This window comes from Tenrec ecaudatus, chromosome 6 (genome assembly GCF_050624435.1).
Source record: "Tenrec ecaudatus isolate mTenEca1 chromosome 6, mTenEca1.hap1, whole genome shotgun sequence".
Classification (NCBI taxonomy): Eukaryota; Metazoa; Chordata; class Mammalia; order Afrosoricida; family Tenrecidae; genus Tenrec; species Tenrec ecaudatus.
This window is the reverse complement of record NC_134535.1, coordinates 83,636,263-83,660,133: the sequence shown is the minus strand read 5'-3', so window position 1 is coordinate 83,660,133 and position 23,871 is coordinate 83,636,263. Positions and strand designations below refer to the sequence as shown.

Here is a 23,871-nt window from a genome sequence, read left to right as displayed (position 1 = left end):
ACAAGGCTGACTGGCAAATGAAGGCATTCCAGATAAGAAAGACAGACACCTTCAGCCATGGCTTTAGAGGTGAGCGTTCATTCCTTTGTATCTCAGTGAAAGGGAGGAGATGGGTTTAATGGAGAGGAAATAATGGGAGAGGTGTTTCGTTTAGTTCACACACTAGCATTTTGAAGATAGGATGGATTTGTTATTTAAATCAGGTGAAGAGATTATGTAGGATCAGAAAAAGAATGTCTTGAACGAGGGTTCCTGAGGGAAGAGGTGGGAGGGGAAAATGAGCTGATACCAAGGGCTCAAGTAGAAAGAAAATGGTTGGAGAATGATGAGGGCAACACATGTACAAATGTGCTTGACACAGTGGATGTCTGTATGTATTTTGAAAAGAGCTGTATGAGCCCCAATAAAATTATTTTTTTAAAAAAGGTCTTGAATGAAAACAAGTGCAGTTTGGTGAAAATGAGACCTTTAGGAAGACTTTTGAACGAATACAATGGGGTTGGGGGAGCACTTGCTGGCAATGATCAAGTTGAGGTTCATGGCAGTAGAGAAAGGAGTGAACCCTGGAACAGAACCTTGTAGAGAATTAAAATGTTTTCGTTCTTCTTGAGTTTGATTTGAATTGGTGAAAGGACATCAAGGCTGAGGTTTGTAAAGAAGGTCTTACTAAGTAGCACATTATTATTAAGCGGAGATGTGGGTATCTGATTCTAGCAAATATGGGGCAAAGTTCAAAAGGTGCGTCTATGGGCACCCCGTCTTCCTAAGAGGGCGCCCTCAACTGTAAATGGGGTAATGTTATCCAGGATTGTTTTGCGATTAACCCACGTGAAAAGCGTACTACAGTGAAAGTAAACTTTCAATACACAGTGGCTGTAATTAGTATACCGGTATTCTGCTTGTGCTAGATACTTTCTCCTGCTTCCCCACCTCCCCGCAAGCTACCACGTTTTGTGCAGAGTTGGGCTTTCGGTTCAGTACACGTTGCACAAGCTAAGGAGCAGCATTAGACGTGAACTGCGAGACCTGTGCTATTGGGGCTCTGTGGGAGGTGTCCGTTTGCGAAGGGCCACACCGCGCCCACCGGCTTGGCGCACCTCCTCGGGGCGCAGAATGGTGCGGTCCTGCCGCATCCCGCTCCACGCCCCCCCCCGCAGGACAGGAGTGGTACAGCCCTAGGGGAACCGTCTGCACGCCGAGCGCTCGGAGGGCGTCTCGGGTCCCGGAAGCAGTTTCGCGGCACCGGAAGTAGTTTCTGCTTCCCAGAGCGGTGGGACAGAGCGAGTCAGGCCGCAGCGGCTGACGGCGGAGGAGGAGCCGCGTCTTTTGCCGGGTGGAGGAGCCAGGCGAGTGTCCTCATCCCAGCGCTTGGGGCTCGGGCCTGTGAGCCAGACGGAGTCGCGGCGGCGGGAAGGATTGAGCGGAACGGAGGCAGTCATGTTGCTCTTCGTGGAGGTGAGTAGACTTAGTCATCGCGTGCTGCCCCGAGGGAGGCGGGCGTGTGGAGGCGCCGGCCGGTCCCCCCGCCATGTGACTTTCCAGGCCATCCATGCGGTGGCACCGAGAGACAGACTGACACAGCACCTGGGCCAGGCGGGCCTGCGGCTCCGCTGCGCGACCTCGCCGCACTTGGCGAAACTGGGAGCGTCGAGGGCCGTGGGAGCGGGGCATTGGGAGCCTGTCTGGCGTGGCGACGCAGACAGGAAGGCGACAGAGTCCCATACGGACCTCCGAAAGGGGTCCCGCTGGCAGAGGTGAGGGGGGCGGCTCGGGGCAGGGGCGGCCGCGGAGCGCTGATCGGCCGGGCGAGTCCGGAGGGGGGGGAAGCCGGGCCGCACGGAGCCCTCCGGGAGGGAGGCGAGCAACATGTGGGGCCGCGGAGGGAAGACCGTGAAATTCAGTACAAGTATTTCGGAAAGAAAATGGGAAGCTTCTTTTTTAGCCACTTCCACTAGATTGTGTCGGGTCCCGGACTCTGGATCGGTAGCTGGGTGGGGAGCGAGTTACTGTTACTGCGGGAGAAGCCGGTAGGATTTGGAGCCTTGAAAGGCACCGCTTTGACCTTTTGTAAAAGTTATTCAGGCAGCGTCTGCGTGATGAAGGGTTGGTTTTGTGTACAGATAAAGCCCTTTACAGGAAAATTCCAGGCATGAGAGAAACTTCGTGTGGGGAAAACCATTTTTAGTGTCATTTGAACGGTCGAAGTAGTTCCTTTGCTTTAAGTGGAACGAATGGTATTGGCCTGTTTTAGTTTTGAAGATAGTAGGTACCTGCTGTACTCAAACGGGGATTTAATTTCTCTCAATTCTGCCGTTCTCTTGTGCAGTGTGCATCAGCTGACCCCCTGGCTAATGCTTTCAGTAGATTCCAGTTTGTGTTGTTGTTGCACTGTGAAAACGTCAAACTAGCAAAGCACCAACTTCATAACTTGGCACTTGTTAACTATGTCCATAAAAATAATCTTTTCATTAAAGCAGGGGATTTGCTGGTTGTATGATGGATCGAGTGAGCAGGGACTGCTCTGTGGCCGGTTTTTTGTTGTTTTTTGGAGTGGGGTGGGAGACTGGCTGTAGGCGGAGGGTGAGGGTTAACGCTGCCATAAAATAAATGAATGGTTTTACTTGAGAAGAAAAATCTAGTCAACAATGTATAGTTGACAAATTTGAGATTTTTCGATTTAGTTTAGAAAAGACAACAGGGTATGGCTAGCTTTCATCATAAACATGAGAGCATTCCAATTAAATCATGAAAGGATTTTAGATGACTGAGCAAGCCCCTTCTGTTTACCTTTAAAAAAATCCTCATTGTTTTCCTTCCGATAGGCAAAACAGATTTTGAAGTTTGATTGTGTAGACATAAATTCCGAAGTAAACGTTTGAGTTCCAAACGATTCCCTTGGCTTTGTAAAAATGTGATCTTTAAATGTAGCCCAATTTATCGATCTCCTGCCCCTAAAGCAACTTTTGTAGCATTTTGCAAATGAGAAAACTGACAATGAGAGAGTAAGTAACTTTTCTAAAGTTCATACAGCTAATAAAGTAGTTGAACTGGGAGACAGACCCAGGGCATTCTAATATCAAGCCACAGTTAGGTTTGGGTTTTTAAAAAAAGTTATATATATATATTATATTAAATGAAGGGGGAAGTGCAGAGTGGAGACCCAAGGCCCAAGTGTCGGCCAATGGAGATCCCTTCATAGAGGCGTTTAGGAGAGCAGATGGGTTAATTAGGGTGCGAGGTAGTACCGATGAAGAACACAGCTTTCCCCCAGATCCTGGATGCTTCCTCCCCACAACTACCATGATCCGAATTCTACCTTGCAGGGCTGGATAGGACAGAGGCTGTACACTGGTACATATGAGGGTTGGAGATACAGGGAATCCAGGGTGGATGATACCTCCAGGACCAAGGGCGTGAGGGACGATGCTGGGAGAGTGGAGGGTGAGTGGGTTGGAAGGGGGGAACTGATTACAAGGAGCCACATGTGACCTCTTCCCTGGGAGAGGGACAGCAGAGAAGGGGGGAAGGGAGACCCCGAATAGGGCAAGATATGACAAAATAACGAGGTATAAATTACCAAGGGCATATGAGGGAGGGGGGAAAAGGGAGGGAGGGGGGGAAAAAAAAGAGGACCTGATGCAAGGGGCTTAAGTGGAGAGCAAATGCCTTGAGAATGATTGGGACAGGGAATGTATGGGTGTGCTTTATACAATTGATGTATGTATATGTATGAACTGTGAAAAGAATTGTATCAGCCCCAATAAATTGTTAAAAAAAACAACAACAACAAAAAAAAGTTAGACCAGTCTTACTTCCCAGTTAAGGCAAATTCAACTAATATGCAAATTTATTATCTTCATTATTTTATTTGTGAATCGAGATTTTGGTGTTAAAGTTGGATTACTATTATTTTCTAATTATTTTTCTCATGTCCTGAGTTTTACTGAAAGACTAGTAATGCCACTTAGGATTTGAAACTGAATATACATTTCTTATTTGACATTTTGTTAACTCATGCTATACAGTATTTGTTCTAAGGTCATTCAGGTATAAATAGAATGGAGACTAAAGTCTGAAATCTGCCTTCTAGAACACAAGCCTTTGGCACCAAAACTTATTATTTTTTCCCCCAAAACTTATTCTTACACTTTGCCCTAAGCACCAAGGGTTCTTACTCTGGGTCACTGTAGAATTCAGGAAATCTAGGAACTTGGTAGAGTTAAGAGTGTGGGGGGAGGAGTCATGTATTATTTTCACTAGCGTCTAATTTAAATTTGTAGCTTTCATTGTAGTCCACAATATTTATGACATTCACCAGGAAAAACTACAGTAGATAATATCTTATAGTTAGTACAAGTATTTTGAAATATTTTTGTAGGTCCACCATTTCTTGTTACTAAATCAAGAACATCTTTTAGTCAATGATTAAAGAAACAATTACTAGATTAGGAATTTTTAAATAAAGTAGTTGATAAACGTAAACTAGTTATACTAGACTCCAGTTCATAACTCTTATTAGTGGGCTAGATAATGATAGTAGCAGCAATAATATAATAAAAACAGTATACATGTATGGCACTTACTGAGTGCTTTTGTATATATGTGTATGTATGAGGGGACTTCTAAAAATTTAAAGAAAAATAATTTTAAAATGAATGGAATTTTTCTATTAACTTTCTAAAGCCTGTATTTTTATGTATAGAACCCTGATGGTGCTGTGGTTTATGCATCGGGCTGCCCCCGGAAAAGTTAGTGGTTCAAGCCCATCAGTCCCACAGTTGGGAGGTTGTGCTTTTCCCTACCATACAGATTTGCAGTCTTGTAACCTTTACATGGGGTCATGTGAGTCAGAATCAACTCAATGGCAGTGACTTTAGTTTTATGTATGTGTAAATATGAATATGGATACACACATACAAGCAAGAAAAATATACTCAAGTTTCAAGCTGTACATTAGTTTTGTGAGGTAGGGTACCATTATTAATCCCATTATAGAGATAAGAAAATTATAGCTCAATGAATTAAATGAATTTGCCAAAAATGATACAGCTAGTGAATGAGTATTGTTGTTTATCAGCTTTGCCGTCATTGGTCTTTGTCTTGTCTTTGTTGTTGGGTGCCCTTGAGTCCATTCTGACTCATAGTGATTCAATGTGACAGACTCAAACTGGCCCTTAGGGTTTTCTTGGGGGCAGGTGACCTGTAAAGCTGAAGTTGCTAGGTGGGTTCAAGCCGCCAATCTTACACTTAGCTGCTGAGTGCTTAACCGTTTGTACATCTTACTCTAGCTACATCCTGCAGTAGCATTTGCAAGAAAACAAGGAATTCTGGTTTAAGTACTGTATGTGCTCGAGTATAAGCTGACCCAAATATCAGCCGAGGCACCTAATCTTACCACAAAAACTGCATTAAAAATGTGCTGGAAAACTCTGCTTATATACTAGTATATATGGTAATACATAGGTGTCTTTTTTTGTAACCTGATCTGACTGACAAAATAGTTCAGTAGTTAATTTTTTTTCAGTAGTTAATTTTTAACTTTTTCTACCTGTTTTTTGAAAGCTCTTTGGGAAGTGATGGAAAGTTATTTTTTCATGTTTTGTCAAATATTTTGTTCAATATTTGCTCATCATTTTCAGATCCTTTTTCCATTTTAGTATTTTCAGCTAATTATGCCTGTTGTTTGGCAGTGTTTTAATAACTACTAAAATTGGGTTTCTGTTTGATTTTTTTTTTCTCCTTGAAAACAATTTTTGACCACTCATGGAACACCCTTATACATTCTTTTTAAAAAAAATCATTTTGTTGGGGGCTCATAAAAACCTTATGACAATACAGTCCTAGTATGTTCTGATAACTTTCTTGACTTCTAAAACTGCTTTTTTTAAGGTGGTAGCAATTGGCTATTTTAATAGTTTTTCATTAATTTTATATTGCAGTCATCATTGGTAGTATTGTGCCTCTCACCCCAAGTACAGTACTCAAACAGCTATCCTCATACATTTGAATGAACATTTATTTGTACAGAATAATTAGATATCATTGATTGAAAATATTTTTTTTTAAGACAAAGGAACAGAATACGCAAGTTGTGAAGTGATTGACCAAAAAATGTTATAAGGGAACAAGTAACCAGTGTTTGAACAGATTCTGGAAAATTTATTGGAGCTTGGACTGTTGCAGAATTTTAAAATGAATAAAAGCTACCAGATACAATGGGTTAAATGCAGTAGATTGTGTGCACGAGTGAAATGTAGAATAAAGTACTCAAAGTAAAAGTTAGAAATGTAAAAACACCTCCTAAAAAAATACACAAACCCAAAAGCCAAACTCAGTAGTCTATGCTGACTCATAGTGACCAACCTTATAAGACAGGGTAGAACTGCCCTGTGGGCTTCTCAGCCATAGATCAGTCTTTATAGGAGGGAGAAACCTCTTTCTCCCACTGATTCAAATTGATGGCCTTGTACTTAGCCCAAAGGCGGAACCCATCAAACTATCCAGACTTCCTGTATCTTAAGGTGCTTTAAATGTATCCTCAAACCAAAAAACCAGACCTCGACTCTCTGAGTTTATAGAACAGGATAGAACTGCCTCTATGTTTCTCTGAGGCTTTAAATTTTTTAGGAGCAGACAACCTCATCTTTCTCTTGCGGAGCAGCTGGTGTGTTTGAACCAGTGGTTCCCAGTTCAGTGCATAACCCACTATGCCATTATTGTTTCCTGTTTCTCAAGTGCTTTAAATGAAAACAACCAAACCAAATCCACATTAGCATCCCTGTATGGGGCTTCTGCAACTGTAATCTTTATGAGAGCAGGACAGCCTATCTTTCTTCCAAGTCATACCTGGTGAGGTTAACCCACCGACCTTGTTAGCAGTGCAGTGCTTACCCACTAACACCACTTGAGCTCCTAGCTTTGAATGAATAGTGTATGAGAAATCAGTATCTAGTGATTGGGATACTGTTGTATTTTGATCAGTTTGGTTTTAGTGGGGACTATCTGCCAACCCCCATGTTACCTCTGTGCAGATGGGAGTGCTAATACTAGACAGTAGCATTTCAAATCCAAAGTGTGGGCCTTCTGTTGTAGAGTGAAATAAAATTGTTGACTGTAGTTAGAAATGTGGTCTGAGTCAGTGTTGCAGGGGAGTGGAAAGTAAAGGAAGATGTAGCTTTCAGTAATACATTTAATGTGAAATTGTAAAAAAAGATTTATAATCATCTCTTCAAGTATCATTTAGTTTAAAAGTATAATGACTTTCTAGATGATAGTATTTACAGCATTTTGATTTAGGTATTTACTTTTTCTATGCTTAAGAGTTTTTGGTTTTTGTTTTCTTTAAATTTTATTATTTTGGTCAGATTCCCAGTCTTGAAAATAAATTGTAAATATATTTTGCCCTATGATTTTCCGTGTTGGAACTTTGGTTCAAATGTTAACTGTGTGAACTGAGCTAAGTGACTTTTTATAAATTATTTTATTAGGGGCTCGTACAACTCTTATCACAATCCATATATCCATCCATTGAGTCAAGCACATTTGTTGCCATCATTCTCAAAAGATTTGTTTTCTACTTGAGCCCTTGGTGTCAGCTCCTCATTTTCCCCCTTCCTCCCCATTCCCCTTCCCTCATGAACCCTTGATAATTTATAAATCATTATTATTTTGTCATGTCTTACACTGTCTGACGTCCCCCTTCACCAACTTTTCTGTTGTCTGTCCCCCCGGAAGGGGTTATATGGAGAGCCTTGTAATCTGTTGCCCCTTTCTACCCCAGCTTTCTACCACCCTCCCAGTATCGCCACTCTCACCCCTGTCCTGAAGGAGTCATCTATCCTGGATTCCCTGTGTTTCCAGTTCCTTTCTGTACCAGTGTACATCTTCTGGTCTAGCCGGATTTGTAAGGTAGAATTGGGATCATGATAGTGGGGGTGGGGAAGAAGCATTAAAGAACTAGAGGAAAGATGTATGTTTCATCCTTGCTACACTGCACCCTGGCTGGCTGGTCTCCTCCCCGCAACCCTTCTGTAAGGAGATATCCACTAAATGACTTTTTTGAGCTCCCTATTCCTATCAGTAATTTGAGAATAATTCTCGCAGAGTTGTGTGTTTGTGGAAGGAGCCCTGGCGACAGAGGTTAGCCTGCTGACTTTAAGGTCCTGCAGTTTTAAACCACCAACCACCCTGAGGGAGACGGGTGAGGCTACTCCTATAACAAGTTAGTCTCAGAAACCCACAAGGGCAGTTATGACCAATAGCCTGGAGATGAGTTGAAACCAACTTGATGTCAGTGAGTTGGAGTTTGAATATACTTTGGCTACATTCTAAGTTAGGGCCTGATTAATGCTGTCATCTAAGCCTCACAATTGTATTGTGCTATGAATTGTCCAGAAGAGTTACAGTCTTTGCACCTCACAAGTGCATTTCTAACGTCCTGTGGGGTCACTATGAATTGGCATTGACTTGATGGCAGTAAATTTATAAATTACCTAGTATATAGTAGTTACTAAGTCGCCTTTCAAATAGAAATATTCCTGGAAAATTGATTGAAACTGCATAATAATAGTAACCACAAAAATACTGTAGCTAATGCTACTAAAGAGATTTTTTTCCTCCTCAAATTTTTAATTTTCTTAGTTCTATCCTAACCTTGTTATTATTTGCCTAGATTCTGGACAAGACAAACAAGTTAATAATCTTCTTTAAGATGGTACGGTTTTATTGGGCAAAGAATAAAAAATGTATGTTCAAAGAATCTTAATGATTGCACTTATAATCTCTTGTCAGTTTACTGGAAACAAGGTTGGTTCAGAAAAATACCTGTTTATAAATGATTGGCATTAAGCCATTGGCAAAGGAGTACTTTCGAAGACTGTAACTTGGGCTTCCGGTATGAAGTCCAAGCATGAAGCTAAACTTCAGGGCTAAGAAGTTAAATACTATGTTTGCACACATTGAGGGGGGAAATGGATTTTCTGTTAGGGAAGAAGGGAGCAATCCAGGATTTCTGTATCTCAAAAACAAACAAGCACAAAACAAGCCAGCTGCAATTGATTCCAACTCATAGAATCTATACCTGACAAAGTGAAATTGCCGCGTGTGTTTTCGAGGATCATCGTGTAGTCGAGGGTCGGTGAAGTGGAGGAAGGCAGACCCTCAGTGAAATGGAGTGAGAGTGGCTGTCACGTTGGGGTCAAACATAGCAGCCGTGGTTTGGGCCGTGTTTGGTTATGTGGTACTTAGGGTTGCTACGAGTCGAAACAGACTGACTGATACCTGAGAACAAGAAAACAAGTCTTCGTGGAAGCAGATTGCCCTAGCTCTTCTCCTGCGGCTCACACGTTACCCCTACACCTCCTGCACTCCTTTCTGTACTATGCCCAAAGGCAGACACTTGCAGCCGTTGAGTTGATTCTGACTCAGAGAACCTGTAGGGCAGAGTATAACTACCCTTTTGGATAACTCTTTACAGATGTAGAAAGCCTTATCTTTTTCCCAGTCGCTGGTGGTTTTGAACTGTTGACTGAATACATAGATACCCACTGTGAGCCACTGAATGTGTAACCACTATACCTGTCACCTGGGCTCTTGTACCACAAGGTCAGCCAGGATTTCACATTATGGCAAATTGCAAAATACCTCCCATTTTGTCCACAGTAGTACAGTCAGTCAATAACTAGATTCTTCTCATTCTCAAAAATCCTGGTCTATGTTGTATGATTCATTTTTTTTAAAAGAATGATCAGGGATTCATTGTATGATTGTTGTCCAGAGTTTTTAATTATTGCTTTTAAACCATATCATTACCAAGCCGCCTAATATATCGGATTTGATAGTAAAATAGTTGTCTTTCACTTGATTTTTATGTACATGTTTTTTATATTACAAAAAACATTATTGTCCCCCAATTAAAATAGTATCCAAATGTGCTTTTTTACATAATTACTATGAAATAGGATTACTGATGTCAAATAAAAGTTTCTTCTGATCAGGTCTTCATTTTTCCTTCCCAGAATGTTATATATACACTACATATGAGGCCATGAATTCAGTCAAGGACTTGAATAGCATCCACAGCTACCTATAGGATCTAATTTTTGGTTCCACTGATAGCAGCAGTTGTGGCCCTAGTAGTTTTTCTGTGGCTATCATTTGGTGCATTTTTGGAAGACATTTATTTTGATTACATTTATACATCTTCATTATCTCGGGCTTTTTTGTATCTTGAGTGGCCTGGCTATCAGGCTGCCCACCTGTATGGCAGGCGGTGGTCTCCTGTGCCCTTGTTGCTAAAGCTGGAACCATGTAAATTTATAGGACAAAAAGTTGACTAAGGTAAAGGAAGCCTTGTTATTTTAGCCTTTTGAGTTGAGGGAAGAAACACAATAGGGTAGTGGTTGAGTAATAACATTTATATACAAGATTGCATAAATTCGTTAAGGCCATGGGTTCTGGAGCCAGGCTGCTGGGTCTGAATCTCAGCAGGTTAGACTACTTTCTAGTCCTATGACCTAGGGCAAGTTGTTTAACTTCTTTCTCGATGACTTAATCGTTACATAAAACCAAACCAAACTCATTGCCATCCAGTTGAGGCTGACTCTTGGCGACCCTATAGGACAGGGTTGGATTACCCGTGCAAGGTTTGAGACTAATTATCGGAGTAGAAAACCTTGTCTTTCACCCAGGGAGCTTGGCTGGTGGTTCTGAACTTCTAACCTAGCAGTTAGTATCTCAAAGCATAACCACTATGCCACTGGAGCTCTCCTCATCGATAAATACTGAAAGTGAGGATGAAATTATTGCTCCCTCATAGGGTCAAGAGGATTCACTGAGTTACTGTTTAGAAAGTGCTTAGTAGTGTCTGGTGTATAAGACGCACTTAGGAGTTGCTGCTTTCAGCTATACACACAAAAGATAAATTCTCTCCATTTTCTGATCATTTACATTTGAATATGAGTTTGCTGACTTGACTAGCACAGCTTCAAATTAAAAAACCTATAGACAATGGAATTAAAAGATAATAGAATTTTTACATGCATGTTTGAAGCTATATACGTACAAAGAACTTAAAAGCTTGTGGAAAACATCTCTCATTTCCATTTTCTACAAAGTTTTCAAATTTGAAGCTCAGGGTGTGTATATACACACACATGCACAAGAAATAAGAAGATGATTCTTTCCTGAAAGGAATGAAAACAGTATTTAATATTTTTTTAACGTTTTATTAGGGGCTCATACAACTCTTATCACAGTCCATACATCTACATACATCAATTGTGTAAAGCACATCTGTACATTCTTTGCCCTAAAGTATTTAATATTTTGAAGGCACCTTGGTAGTGCAGTAGTTAAAACATCCAACTAACTGAAAGTTCAGTGATTCAAGCTTATCAACCATTTCGCTTTAGAAGATGTACCAGACTGCTTACATGCAGACTTCACTTAGACACACCCTATGGGAAAACCTACTCTGTTAGAGAAGTTAATATTCTAATCTTGGGAGCTTGTGGGTCTTATGTAAGAACTTTAGGGGAGAACTCTATAACTGATTTTTTTCAGAGCGGTCCATGGCTCTGACAAAAGTTAGTAGTTCCTAATCATTGGAGCCCTGGTGGCATAGTGGTTACACAGGTGGCTGCTTACTGTAGGGTCCACAGTTGGAAATTAGCATTCTGGGAGAGATGAGGGTTTCTACTCCCATAAAGAGTTAGAGTTTTAGAGACCCACCTGGGCATTTGTATCCTATGCTGTAGAGTTGCTAGGAGTTGCTATGCTATATGATTGTAGTGAGTTTGTCTCCCTCTCCGCCTCTGGAGACTTCAGTTTTCAGATATTGTCTGCCAAAGGTAGTGGGGACTTTAGAATAGTAGTCTTTTTCTATCTGGTACGAGAAATAGCTTTTTTGTTTTGTTTTGCACAGTAGCAGGAAAATAGATACTGGTTCATGACTATTTTGCAGGAAAATACTAGGGTGGGTCCAAGACTGGGTGCAAGTTCTTTCACTTAGGGGCTTGTTTAGAATACAATCTGACCCTATCACTGAATATTACTGACTCTTCTTAGCTAGCTATGTTTTTTAAAAAAATCATTTTATTGGGGGCTTGTATAACTCTTGCCACAACCTATACGTACATCCATTGTGTCGAGCACATTTGTACATTTGTTGCTATCTTCATTCTCAAAGCATTTGCTTTCTGCTTGAGCCCTTGGTTTTAGCTCCTCATTTCTCCCATCCCTCTCTGCTCTCCCTCCCTCATGAATCCTTTGATAAATTATTATTATTTTGTCATATCTTACCCACTCTCATCACCCACTTTTCTGTTGTCCACCCCCCAGGGAGGAGGTTATATGTAGAGCCTTGTAATCCGATCCTTTATCTAGATTGCTAGGCATTTCTTAAGCCCATTGACCTTTGAGAAACCAACTTTCATTCTTCCAGTTTTATATGACTTCCTGTATGTTAATCATCAAGGTGCTACAAAGACTTAACCATAGTTAAAGTCACTGCTATTATGCAGTTTGCAAACAAAATAATTTCAGATTAGGTTAAATGTTTGGTGTTAGGGGATGCATTTTTATTGCCTAAACTACCATGAAGAAGTCCTGATAGAGACCACTAAGTGTCTGAAAGGTGAGGACAGTTCAAACCTACCAGCCTCTTTAAGGGAGAAAGATCAACAGCCTGCTTCTTTAAAATGGGAAACCCGATGAGGCAGTTCTACTCTGGCCTGAAACTACTTAGTTGTGGGTTTGATTTAGTTTAAGTTTCCATGAAGATTACCTTTTTTAAAAAAATAAAATGAAAATTAACTGTGCCTTGGCCCTAGCAGTCTTCTAGATCATTAGCCACTCTAGGTAAAACTGGGGCCAAGAATCATTTGGCTTATAAGGGAAATTTATAATTATCTTTTAATTTAGAGGCCTGAGCTACTAACAAGATTTGAGGTTCAGACCCATCAGCTACTCAAGGGGAGACAGATGAGGTTGCCTACTCCAATAAACATTTAAATTCTCAGAAACTCATATAGGATCTCATATATAGAAACTCAGAGAGTTTCTGAGAATGTAAATTTTACTCTGTGGTAGTTATATAATTGGCAGTTTGAGAGAATTATGAGTGAAGGGGTGGAGTCTTGTCTGTCAATCAGATCATAGCCTGAGACTTCTGGGAAATCTGGTATTTCCTCCTTGGATGTGGGAGACTGCATACACCCTGGGAGATATGGCAGCTGACAAGACACATCGACCCACCCTGATGCAGAGACACCTGCCAGCGCTGAGATGTTTCCACTGACACTGGATCCAAAGACTTTCTACCCACTGCTGTGCGATCTTCTACATTTGGCGTCATTATGCATGTGTTTCATGGGTCTGAAGAGGACTTTATAGATTGGTATCGGGCATATGGGCTAATATCAGCTTTATGGACTTGATCTGGACAGGGTGGGATATTTTCTTAATGTTCAGTTGCTCTTGTATATAAATCTCTTTCTTACACACATGTGTGTCCGTGGATTTGTTTCTCTAGTCCACCCAGACTAACACACCCGAGTAGATAGCCTCCTCTTACATGAAACGACTGCTGGGTTAGTAGCCCAGTGGAATGAGAGAAAGATTAGGCTTTCTACTCTGCTAAAGACACTCAGTTTCAGAAACCCAGAGGAGCAGTTCTTTAGAGTCACGATGAGTTGGAATCGACTCTTATTAGCAGGGAAGTTTTTTTGGTGATTTTTAGTTTTGAAGAGTGGAACGAGGGATATTATTGTTTACATTAGGTAGATCTTAATATGGAATGCTATGTAAAAGAGATGCCTCCTCACATATTAAAGAGATACCGCATTGGGCTGCTAACCACAAAATCAGCAGTTGGAAACCACCAGCTGCTCCTTGGGAGAAAGATGAGGCTTTTTAATCCCATAAGAAGTTAATGTTTTGCATGCCGACTCATAGCAACCCTATAGGACAGGGTAGAACTGGCCCCGTGAGTTTCTGAGACTGTAACTGTTCATGGGAGTTGAAAACCCCATTTTACGAGACATCAAATGACGCATTGCATTGGGTAAATCTATATAGGCTCTTGGACTATATATTTTCTACCCAAGGATTTTATTTATTAACTGTATTTCATGCCCTTTTTCTATGCATCTTTATTCAGAATAAATAAATACTTATTCAGAAATTTAGTTTCTGATATTGAATACTGTTCCCAGTTTTGCAGGGGAAGGGATAGGGAGATAGGTGATATTTCTTAAAATTGAAAGAAAGGAAAAAAAATTGAAAGAAAGGAAAGGTAAATATGAAGATACATACCGTAGGTTTTCTACTATTGAATCCTTAATAATGTAATAAACAATAAGGGGACCTCAAAGAGTTCTTGAAAAATCCCATCATGTTTTCATCCCAATTTTAATGAACTTTGTGAAGCCCCTTGTACTGTTCACCTGACATGGCACCTAATACCCACCTTGCACTTGCTAGTCGGCTCTAAAGGCTTAGTGAGGGCTGGGGTGGTGGTGGGGCGAGGTGTAGCAGGATATTTTCTGATGCAGGCAGCAAGCACATTTTTTTTTAATTCTTGATGTTTTAATATCGAGAAGTCAATCGATAATTCATGCAAAATATATCCTGGGTGAGGTTGACGCTAATATTCTTTTTTTTTAAATTTTAACAATTTATTAGGGGCTCATACAATTCTTATCACAGTTCATACATATACATACATCAATTGTATAAAGCACATCTGTATAGTCTTTGCCCTAATCATTTTTTTCTCCTCTTTTCTTTTTTTACATTTTATTAGGGACTCATACAACTCTTATCACCATCCATACATATACATACATCAATTGTATAAAGCACATCTATACATTCCCTGCCCCAATCATTCTCAAGGCATTTGCTCTCCACTTAAGCCCCTTGCATCAGGTCCTCTTTTTTTTTTTCTTCCCCTCCCTCCCCTTTCCCCCCTCCCTCAAGCACATCTTTTGTTTGTTGTTGGTATTGTGTGCTGTTGAGTCAGTTCTGCCTTTTAGGTTTTCCAAAGCTGTACTCTTTACCAGGTCTCCCCACCCTCCCCGCCCCCCCCCCACGCTGGGGGTAAGTTTGACTTGCCAACGATTTGGTTAGCAGCAGAGTGCTTAACCACTGCAATTCCAGGGCTCCTTGTATTCTTTATAGTAGAATTGACTACATGTCCTGTGCTGTTTATTGATCTGTCCCTGGCCATTCTAAACAGTATCAGTTGATAAAATACTTCCAAGATAAGAAGAAACCTGGACATAAGCTGCTCACAATATGGAAATTTATGGAAAACATTGTGGTGTCTAATCCATCTCGTCCCAAATTTCCATTCAAACCTTTTGTTGATAATAATAAAAGGATAGCAAGTTGTTAGCTGCCTTTGAGTTGGCTCCCAGTTTTGGTGACCCCCTGTGGGCACAAGATGAAACACTAAGTTCTATGCTACTCCTTCCATCAATTGCAAGTGTGATGATTGTGACACATCATCAGTAAGTGTTTTCATAACTGGTAACCATTTTTGAAAGTAGTTCTCCAGACCTTCCTTGCAGTGCATCTGTAAGCGCTGCCGAAACCTATTGAGCACCACAGCAACACAGTTAAGCCTCCACTGACAGAAAGGATGCTGGCTCCACATTGGTCTCTCACATAGATGGCCAGAATTTCACTGCTGAACTATCAGTGCCTCATATAGACAAGCAGTAGAGGGTAAATAACAGTATTGTTTCCTTGGTTCATACATATCCTGTAAGTGAGGTTAGCTGCATAATGTGGGCACTTAGAGAAAGAAGTTCAAGAAGCTGGTTTCTTAGAAGGGGTGCAGGGAGTCCAGGGGACACAAAAATCAGAGGAAGTATAAATGGATCTCCTAGAAGCTGAATATTTAGTCCACAGCTCAGGGTGGGGTGGGGGTGGTGGCTCTGCAGTTCTTCCTAGAGTCCTGAGCATATTTGGATGCTAATAATATATTTTAAGGATTGGGGTTGCTTTGTTTATTAAAACTTCTGCGCCAGTGGTAAGAGCCCCCCTCCAGATGGTTCAGTGGGTACCAGTCATTTTTTTCTTGAAAGCTTAGTTCTCTGCATGTCATAAGCGTGAATTAATTTTCTGTTCTCTGAATCTGATGTCTCTCTGGTACGGTCTACCATCTTGTGGAGGAGTTTGTGGCTAAGAAGACAGTAAAAGTTTCTGGAGAAGGAGTAGACTTTTCAAAGTTATATTAACATACTTAAGAAGGATCAATACATAATATATGTATTTTATGTATGTATGTTTATTATGTAGGTATTAGTCTATTGCATCATTTATTACTATAAAAATTGATTTAAGTGTAATGTAAACATGCACACAGTATTTACTGACTTGCGTGACAAGTGGCAGTAGGAAGAAATGCAAACAAAGATGCTATATTGAATCATAATGAGAAAATAATTAGCTGAGGACCTACTGTACGGCTATAACAATTTTATAGCCACCACCTCATGAGTTCAAGTGTTCCCAATATCCAAGTGAAAGTGATCATCTCCATGTGGCCGGTTTACCTCTCCAATGAATTATGTCACACATAAAAATGGTCACAAGGTATTTGTGTGTTTTATCATGTTTACCACAATTCAGTAAACATTGAATAACACCACTGACCCATATGAAGTACCTCTAGTGATGCTGAAAGTGCTCTCAAGAAGCAAAATCATGTCAGTACAAAAGGAAATATGTATTTTTAATTTAATTTTTATTGTATTGGGGCCCTTACAACTAAGAAGAAATCTTAATTGCTTGATATGACCCCTAGATGGGGGCCTGCAACTGCATACAATTGGAAGATAGATTAATCCATTGTAAGGGCCCTTTTTAAAAAAAATAAATTTATGAAGCTCTTGCTGCTGTTGGGCCATTTTATCTCATATTTAAATTCCAGCTTTTATGTGGGTACAGGATTGCTATGAGAAAGGCATACCTGTCTAGACTAATGTGATTTGAGAAAAGCCAGGCCATTATATGAAAGCTTATAGCAAAAGGAAAATTTAAGGCCAGCAAAGTATGGTTTGATAATTTTAGAAAGAGGTTTGTAAAAGGTAAAATGTCAAGCCAAGAGAAGCAGCTTCTGTTGACCAAGAGGGAGCAGATGAGTTCCCAGCTGCCATTAACAAACAAAACCTGGAGGGTTAAAGATCTGCCTGAAGATGTTTATGAAACCTACTACAGTGCTCTGTTCTGGGGAAGAGAATGCTGCGGGGGACATTGGTTAGTGGAGACGAGAAGCAAACCACCAGGGTTTAAGATAGGAAGGGTAGGCTAACTGGCGGGTTGTGCAGTGTAGTCCATGTTTATATACAGACTGCCCTGATCTATAAAGCTATTAATCCCAAAACTTGAAGGAAAAAATATACATACACCAGCTGCCTGCCAATCTATTGATGCACAGGAAAGGCCTGGACTGTAAGAACCCCTTTTCTGGGTTAGTTACCTCTATGCTTTGTCACTGAGTCCATAAGTACCTTTTCAGGAAGGGTATTGGATAGTGCTCCTGGCTACCCAGGGCCCCATGAGTTCTCTTAGACTAAGGATAACAAAGTCGTCTAAGCACAGTACGTTTCAAGACCGTTAGGACTCATTCCTCCTAGTACTTTGTGTCAGTGCTGAGGGAGGGAGCCACAAAATCTTGAAGGATTACCCCATAGACAGTGTCGTCATGGTGATGACAAGCCCCAAACCATAAATTCATGCCAGAGAAAATTGTCTAGATAGTTTGCATGACTCACAGGATTTGTAACAGGGCCCATCAAGAAAAGCATGTAAGAGATTGTGGATGTGAACCAAAAGGGTGACGTGTTTCGAGATCTTGAAGCAGTTCAGGACTTAGTAGACACTCAATCATGGCTTTCACAGATAAGCACTTGTGTAGTGAGTGCTTCCAAACCAGTGTCAGGATACAAATGGGCATTAAGAGCATGTGGCAGAGGGTTCTAGTGATTGACAACTGCTTGGGACTTCTTTTACAACATGGTCCTTCTGGGACTCAGGGATTGAAACTAAAGCAAAAGGTTTTTTTTAAAAAAAGGAATGATACCATATGGAAACGTTCTTAGAGAAGGGAAAAAGCAAAAAAGCTAAGCAGATATGGAAATGTATTTGAGTAAAATTAACAAGCTGCCTGCCTTTCCTGTCTCACCTTCTCATCGTCACCTGTTTCCCACTGCCTCCAGCCCTGTCTTCTTCAGCCTCTTGAGCGTGAAGATGGTTTAACATAAGAGTAGACAGTATAAGCTCAGACCGGGTCGATATATACAGTCCAGTACTGTAAATGTGTTTTCCTTAGGATTGTCTTCACATTTCCTTTACCTGAGCTTATTAGCTTGTAAGACTACACTACATAATACAGCAATCATTATCAGCTGTTATTGGCAAGGCATCTGGCCAAAAGTCTATTTCTGACTACACAGAATTGGCACCCCAAACCCTGCCCACTACATTATTCACGAATACCCTACTTTTTCCCCATACTGTGCTTCATTTCTCTTTTTCACCTCCATAAGTACCTGTGAATATATAATGTATGCAAAATAAATGAATACGCATTCAAATATAAGACAATTGCAACTGTTTTTGACCAGGGATGATATTTCCTGTGATGAGATCCTTTAGCGATTCAGTCTGTCACAGCTCAGATTTATTGGCATATAATTTATAATTCACAATTTGGTAGTCAATCATTAAATACAGTTTTTATTATACTTGTCAGTAAGCTGGAGGAAAGCAGTATTTCTATAGTAAATCTGTGAGGTGTAGGTTATATAGGGGTTTATGTTTAAATGTATAAATTAAATTTTATATTTCAAGTTATCTAAGATTTGAATTTCAGGTTGGTCACATAAACTTTAAAAAAATCTTAGTGAACGAATTGGAGGTATCACCTACCTTGGTAGTCTTAATATGATAGTTAATGCTCTCTTTAATTTTTTCATACTTAAGGGTATATTTTTAATGCATAGATTTTTTTTTAAATGCACAAATAATCCTCTGATTATTTAGCAGGTAACATCTAAAGGAACTGGTTTAAATCCCAATGCCAAAGTATGGCAAGAAATTCCTCCTGGAAATACTGGTGCCACTCCAGGCACTCATGGAATGGAAAGCTCTTGGCATGAAACAGCAGCCTCGTCTGGATCTCATCCTGAGGGTAAGTTCCAAATATTTCATCAGAGCAAATCACGTTTCAGTTAAATGCATGGATAAACAACTTTACAGAACTTTGGAATATAGTCTTTGATTAGTAATCAAATAACCAGTATAAGTTGCATGTGAATTTTATGTAAACATTTATATATGTTTATATGTAGTTCATATACAATTCTCATTTGTACCTAACATGATTTGACACGGATTTAAGTGTCTAGCAAAAAATCGTTGGTTTACATGGTCTTGTAGGTGAATTTTAATCTACCCTTAAGGACTCTTGCTGGTACTCATTGGTACTAACCTAAGACAGGGCTGTCAAACTGGTGGCCCACAGGGTCACATGAAAATTTAAAAAGTTAAGAAGAAATAGCGCTTAGGGAAGATCGAGGCAATACTTACTGTACACACAATTCCCTTGCTACATTTTATTTCAGAGCATTATTGGCCAAAAAAAATTACCTCGGGAGCCACCAATTTGACACCCCTGACCTAAGGCAAGTTAATTAAACTTCTAGGTGCTTGTTACTTCATCTGTAAAGTAGAAAAGACAGTAGTTACCCACATTGCACAATTTCCTAAAATTAAGTGGATAAAGTGTTTAGAGCATCCTGATACTTGGTGCTGTGTCAGTTTAGCTTTGATGCTCCAGGCTTATCTAGAAGATAAGTCCTTAAAAAAAATGGAAGTCCATGTGGATACTTTGTCAACAGGTAGAATATCTTAAAATCTTGTTAGAGAAGACGTGCTATCTTTCCCAGAATTACTGCACATAAGATTTAAAGAACTTCTATGTTTTCTTAATACAGGCAATTCAGAGCTTTCAGATGATATGAGTAAGGAGTATGAAGTAATGTATTCTTCATCTTGTGAAACTACAAGAAACACTGCTTGCATTGAAGAATCGACTGATGGAATGATTTTAGGACCAGAAGATCTGAATTACCAAATATATGATGTTTCTGGTAAGCTCTAATGGTTTTATGGGTAAAATGAGAAATCAGTGTTCTAGTCTCCCTTCCTCAAGTCTCTGTCACTGCACTGAGCCAGAGAATCCGAGTCCTTTTAGGTGCTCAGTTGGTTATTTTCACGTTAAAAAAAGAAGCTTAATACAAAATGATTGTTGTAAATATTATTTTAAGTGCCCATCCATGGGATTTATAATTTAAGAAGAATGTTTATTTTAAAGAGGATATTAACAGAAAGCGTGACTTTAAAGATAAAGGGGGGGGGGGACAATCATAATCAATGAGAGACCTAATTTATTTATAAATGTGAAATTGCAAGTATTACTATTAAGAAAAAGGCTGTATTGAAATAATGAATTCTATACTTCAACTTGTGAACTGTATCAGTACTTAATTAGCAGCCACATTGGTTTAAATAGATGACATTTAAATGAAAGTAACTTAAATATCACCTCACCATTACATTTCACTGCCATAGTTGATTGTGACTCAACTCATAATGACCTTATAGAGCAGGGTAGAACTGCCTCTGTGGGTTTCCAAGACATTTCCCTCTTTACAGGGGTAGAAAATTTCTTTTTTATCTTGAAGAGTGCCTGGTGGATTTGAACTGCTGACCTTGAGTTTAGCAGAGCAGTGTGTAACCTGCTACTCTATTAGGGCTCCTGTTACTTAATAATAAAGTAAATATTTGTATCTCTGCTTATAAATAGCTAATGACTTATATTAAATACATAAATTTCATTTGTTCTCAATTTCCTCATAGATGTTCAGACAAGATTTCTGAGGCCTGCTGATTGATAAATTAATTTCTGAACTAGAGGGAGATTATGTTACCATACAATAACTTAAGGGAGTAAGCTTTACATTCATACCTAACTACTGGCTACTTTGTGTACAAGTGATTTTAATGATTAGCCTGGTGGTCTAGTGGTTTAGGTGATACAGCAAGTGTTTGTATTTTAATGTGTTTGCCCTAAGTTACATTGAAAGGGCAAATGAATTTATTGCTTATTTAGCCAGCATTTTGGTGAATGGATTTTCTGAGACAAATTACCTATATATAGCAATAGAATCCATTTTTATTCGTTTCAATTAAATTAATGTATATCACCACCATTCTTGAGTTAATGGTAAAATTATGAACAAATGTTATTTAGCTTTGCATCTATCCAATTGTGTATTTAAAAGAAATTTGGCCCGTATCTTCATTAACACTTTTCAAAAAGAGGACAGGTTTTATAATTTTGATCTATAATGTTCTGTGTTTCATTGATTGATAACTTTGTTCTTGGAGTTATCATTGCAGGGACAAGTAGTTACCGTAGAGCCAAGTGAGCACAGCGATATGTAAGGCTCAATATTTGTGGCAACTTGGTATTGACTTTTTCTCCTCTTTTCTATTTTTAGGAGAAAGCAATTCAGCAATTTCTACAGAAGACCTGAAAGAATGTTTGAAGAAACAATTGGAGTTCTGTTTTTCACGGTATACTTTATTTTGAAACTGATCTTTTCCTTTTTGAATTGTTTCGTCAGTTAGACAAAATATATCCATGACATGGATTGGGAAAATGGTGATCATCATTTTGTCTGGTGATGTATTTTGGCATTATTTTAATGTATTTATTAACTAAAAAAAGGGACTTCAAAAAGTTCATGACAGTTCATGAAAAAATTCCAATAGCTGCCTTCCCCGCCCCCCAACTATTATGATCCTAGTTCTATCTTACAAATATGGCTAGAACAGAGGATGCACACTGGTACAGATAGGAACTGGAAACACAGGGAATCCAGGACAGATGAATCCTTCAGGACCATCGGCGATAGTGCGAGGGTGGGCTGGAAAGGGGGAATTGATTATACGGCTTTACATATAACCCCCTCCCTGTGGGACAGACAACAGAAAAGTGGGTAAAAGGGAGACATTGGACAGTGAAAGATATGACAACATAATAATAATAATAATTTATAAATTATCAAGGGTTCATTAGGGAGGGGGCAGCGGGGAGTGAGGGGGAAAATGAGCTGATACCAAGGCTTCAAGCAGAAAGCAAATGTTTTGAGAATGATGATGGCAACAGATGTAAAAATGTGCTTGACACGATGGATGTATGGATTATGGTAAGAGTTGTATGAGCCCCCAGTAAAATGATTTTTTAAAAAAAGAATTCCATTAGTTTTGAATTACATTTTCCCACAAATCCTATGTTTGTATATTTAACTGTGTAGACTTCAAATATATATAGTCTAGTAGAAAGGTGTTGAATTTAACGTGGGATATTCTCCCTATTACTTTAGACCAGGGGTCCTCAAACTTTTTAAACAGGAGGCCAGTTCACTGTTCCTCAGACCCATTCGAGGGCCAGATGATAGTTAAAAAACAAACTATGAATAAATTTCTATGCACACTGAAGTGGGAAAAAAAAAAACAGGTCAAAAACACCCAGCGGGCTGGATAAGTGCCCTTGGCGGGCCGCATGTGGCCTATGGGCCATAGTTTGAGGATCCCTGCTTTAGACAATTTTAGGTAAGTGTTTTGAAACACCTACAGAAAGTCAGAATTGATTCCAGCTAAAGCTTTTTGTGTAAATATTTTTAAAATTTTCTGGTCTTAGTCACTCTTTGGGCACATATTAACATAATTCTTTTATGTTGGTGAGTTCTAATCTTCCCTGGTATATTCTGTAATTGCCCCTCCAATCCCCCAAAATCAAACCTAAACAAAAAACCCTCTTGTTGACATTAGTAAAACAAACTTGCTGCTGAGGTGTCGATGCCGACTCCAAGTAGCCCCCTGGGCCAGGACAGAACTGCTGTGGTGAGCGTCTGAGGCCGTACCTACTGATGGGAGCATACCTACTGATGGGAGCATGGGAGCGGAGAGTCCAGGCTTTCCTCCCGGGACAGCTGGACGTTTTCAGCTGCTCATTACATCCCAACTTGGAATCACTGCACCAGCAGAACAACTTGGCGTTAAAATTGGGGGTGGAGAGGAGGGGACATGCTTACTCTCAGTATAATTTGAATGTAAAGTCTTTTGTGCCTACTCTTTGCCAAGCACTATAGGACTTTAAAATTAATCCATAGACATGGATTAACACAGTGGCTGCAACAATGGGCTCAAACATAGCAGCCACTGTGAGGATGGAAACAGGGCCTCCGAAGATGTCATCAATTAAAGGTTAACTGATGCGAGTCTTAATCTGCACTTACCTGTGATCACTATGAGTTGAATTGATTTGATTGACAGCAGTTAACAAAACAGGCCTTTGAAATGCATCATTGAACAAAACAACAATTTCTTCTGGAACCTGCATTCAGGTTGAGGGAAAAAACAGTAACAGTAACTAAGTATCAGGAGGTAAGTGCTGCGGAACATTTACTGGAGCAAGCAGATGAGAGAACACAAACTAGAGGTTCCTAAGTGCTGGAAAGTGAAGAAATCCCTTTGTTCTGTGATTCCATTTTTCCCATTCACTTTTTGAAACTCCCTCGTATGGTGCTGAAAGTATGGAGAAGGCAGCTTTTTTTTGGGGGGGGGGGCCTAGAGGTAACTTTTAAGGAAAGGTTTCCAGAAAAATTTTGATATGAATAACAGAATAGGTGTATAATTTTACAACAGGCTTTCAATGTTATGACTTTATTTACATAATTTGATAAGATTTCTTTTTCCAAAAATTATTGATCCAGATGCATTTAGTGATTC

At 39.8% G+C, this 23,871-nt stretch overlaps 1 protein-coding gene across 3 annotated transcripts in view; it reads left to right on the top strand.

Moving 5' to 3' along the window:
* The first annotated feature begins 1,255 nt into the window (after positions 1–1,255).
* The window catches only part of LARP4 (La ribonucleoprotein 4), a 41,403-nt gene continuing 18,787 nt past the window's right edge, over positions 1,256–23,871 (top strand). The window contains exons 1-4 of one of the 3 annotated variants that reach the window (XM_075551698.1): positions 1,256–1,455; positions 19,057–19,201; positions 20,007–20,162; positions 21,576–21,651. In XM_075551698.1, the coding sequence (XP_075407813.1) occupies positions 1,438–1,455; positions 19,057–19,201; positions 20,007–20,162; positions 21,576–21,651 (395 nt within the window). In that variant the 5' untranslated portion in view covers positions 1,256–1,437. Of the gene's footprint in view, positions 1,456–19,053; positions 19,202–20,006; positions 20,163–21,575; positions 21,652–23,871 lie in introns of all 3 variants that reach the window. The other 2 variants (XM_075551697.1, XM_075551699.1) reach the window with 2 other exon arrangements.